General features: G+C 64.6%; 1 protein-coding gene across 1 annotated transcript in view; it reads left to right on the top strand.

Moving 5' to 3' along the window:
* Positions 1 to 2,384, top strand: part of MIDN (midnolin) — an 11,579-nt gene extending 9,195 nt beyond the window's left edge. The window contains exons 11-12 of the mRNA XM_039839001.1: positions 2,095 to 2,250; positions 2,347 to 2,384. Coding sequence (XP_039694935.1) covers positions 2,095 to 2,250; positions 2,347 to 2,384 — 194 coding nt within the window. The remainder of the gene's footprint in view (positions 1 to 2,094; positions 2,251 to 2,346) is intronic.
* The last annotated feature ends 212 nt before the right edge of the window (positions 2,385 to 2,596 follow it).

The raw sequence follows: 2,596 nt of genomic DNA, 5'->3' as shown, positions 1-2,596 counted from the left end.
TTTCATTTTCCAAAAAAAGAAAAAAGAAAGAAAAAGGGTGGGTTTGTTTTTGAAGAGCTGTCTTGGATATCTATTTAAATGTGTGTTCTTTTTTTGTTTTTTAACGATTTTTAAATAATATCTGTGCCTCCGCGGGTCTGAGGGTGGAGGCCCCAGGCAGGAACCGGCTCCCCCCACCCCGCTGCCCTCTCCAGGGCCCCCCCCAAGAAAGCATTACCCGCCCTGGGGGTGGAGTTCGGGCTGTGGGGCGTCCCAGCGACTTGAGTGAGTTTCCTGTACGAAAACAAAATTGGAAAAGAAAAAAATTTACACAAACACCGTGATTTCAAGTAATAAACAGAAAACGAAATGCAGTGGCTGTCTTCCTGCTCCCTCGGGGGTTTGGCGTGAGCGTGGCAGGAGGGGGTCTTTCTGAAGATCGGCCCGGGTGGGAGGCTGGGGTCTCCCCACCGCGAAGTCTGAAAGGGGAAGGGCTGCATCCCACGACAGATCCCAGGCCCTCCGCCTGCTCGGGATGAGGGTGGGCAGGAAGCCGCCCCAGCAGCGTAGGGAGGGGCAGGCCACTTCCCGGTACCCAAGGCCGGAAGTCCTGCAGGGTGTGGGCACAGGCTGCCCGCTCGCTGCGTGGGGCCTCGCCCTCTCGGTTCCCAGCTCTGGTGGGCCTGGACCGGAGCCCCCTCCCCCCAGGATGCCACCGAGGCCCACTCCCGTGCTAGACTTCCAAAGGTCGCAGTCTAGCAGAGGGGCCGTGATTCCCAGGGGACCCGGGGCTGCTGTTCGAGTCTTCCCGGCGTGATCCGGCCCTGGGCGAACTCCCCCTCTCTGGCCTCGCGCGGACCTTGCATTCCTGTGCTCCCCAGCCCTGACCGCCGGCGTGGAGCCTCCAGGCCTCCGCCTAGGCCGTGCCCTCCCCAGCCACCTGGTCCGCCTGGGAACTTGCTCAGTCCGCGTCTCCCACCCTGCCGCCTGGGGCCAGCCCTCTCTGGGGTCCCACCTTCATCCACTTTGGGGTTGTGCACTCGGGACAATCATAATACCTAGTCATTTTACATGGGTTTCCCCACTGAACCACGGCAACCTGAGAAAACTAATCGCTCCCATAGGATAGATAAGCAGACAGACCCAAACAGAAGCCTCGCGTGCCCGAGGGTGTTTGCGAAATCATGACCACCCCCCCAGGCCGCTGCGGATGGCTCAAGCAAGCCTCAACCCCAGGGACCTCGAGGTGGAGGAAGGGAAACAGGCCTCCCTCCCAGGAGTGTGCTGGGGGCATCTTGGGGAGGCCCTTCGGCTCCTCCCACCTCCGAGTTACCCCCCAAATCATTGCCCGCCCACGGCAGGAAGGTAGGATGTCCAGGTCAGGCTGATCCCTCCAGACCTCAATGTCAGCGGGGCGGCCGTCCCCGCGGGTGGTGGAAGCGTGGGTGGGACAGCTCAGGTAGAACTCCTGGGCCTGCAGCCCGGCGCTGGGGTGGGGGTGGGGGATGAGGGCCGAGGGCCGTGACCCAGGTGACCGCCTTACAGCTGGGTGGGGGATGCGGAAGGAGGGTGTCGACTGAGAAACCCGCTGAATCACAGGGCTGTGTCTGCACGCTGCAGGGCGCGGGTGCGGGGGGCGGCACTTGCCCGGATGCCCAGGGACCCACGCCTTGGGGCTGCCTGGCGCCCAGCCCAGGGACGCGAGGGTCACCTGCCCCAGAGTCCCAGGAGGACCCAACACCGAGTAGGTGCTGCAAGCCTACAGGGCACGCATGTGCAGGGGTCAGGGTGGTTGTGCCCTGCCCTGCCCTGCCCTGCCCTGCCCAGGAGCTGCAGCGGCCGGAGGGGCGAGAGCCCAAGCCACACAGCAGTGGGAGGCACGAAAAGGTAAATCGAGGCCCAGAGAGCGAGAAGGGCCTGCCGGGATCGCAGGGGGCGGGGTCGGCCTGGCACCGCCCCCTGCCCCCAAGAGGAAAATTCTGAATGGGAGGAGGCGGCCCCCGGAAACCCGCAGGGATGGAAACGCGGTTTCCAGGGCAACGCGCCGCGAAACCGGCCTGACGTCACCGCGGGGAGGGCCCCCCTCCGCCCCCGTCCTCGGGTCAAACGGTCCAGGCCCCGCCCACCCCCGGGGACGCAACATTGGTGGCCGCCCCGTTGGCTCCTTGGCACACACCAATAGCAGCGCGGGATGCCGCGGGGAGGCGGGACTGCGGCGTGGCCTGCGCAAGCGCGGCGGGGAGGTGTCGGGCTCCCTCCCTCTGGCCGCAGGTTTGAGGGCGGCGGCTACGCTTGGACGGAAGAGAGGGCGTTCCCGGAGGCCCCCAGCACCCGCGGGCTCGTGTGCACCCCTCCTTCCTCGCCCAGGCATTGCCTGCTTCCCCCACCCCCACGACCCCGTGTGAGCGACCCCTGGGCTGGGGAAGCCCGAGGAACCCGAAGAGGGCACTTTGGCTGAGGCTTTGCCAAAGGAATAGGAGTCTGCCAAATAGAGGAAGAGGGAATGGGTGTCCCAGGTGGCGGGCACGGCGTGTGCACAGACCTGGAGACGTGAAAGCAGGTGCATTTGGGGGGCAGCCGAGAAGGCAGATTGGGAGGGAGAAAAACAAAAGGCCAG

This window comes from Pteropus medius, unplaced genomic scaffold, assembly GCF_902729225.1.
Source record: "Pteropus medius unplaced genomic scaffold, Ma_sr-lr_union100, whole genome shotgun sequence".
Classification (NCBI taxonomy): domain Eukaryota; kingdom Metazoa; phylum Chordata; class Mammalia; order Chiroptera; family Pteropodidae; genus Pteropus; species Pteropus medius.
The sequence above is the reverse complement of the archived record's forward strand: the minus strand, read 5'-3'. Positions and strand labels throughout refer to the sequence as shown.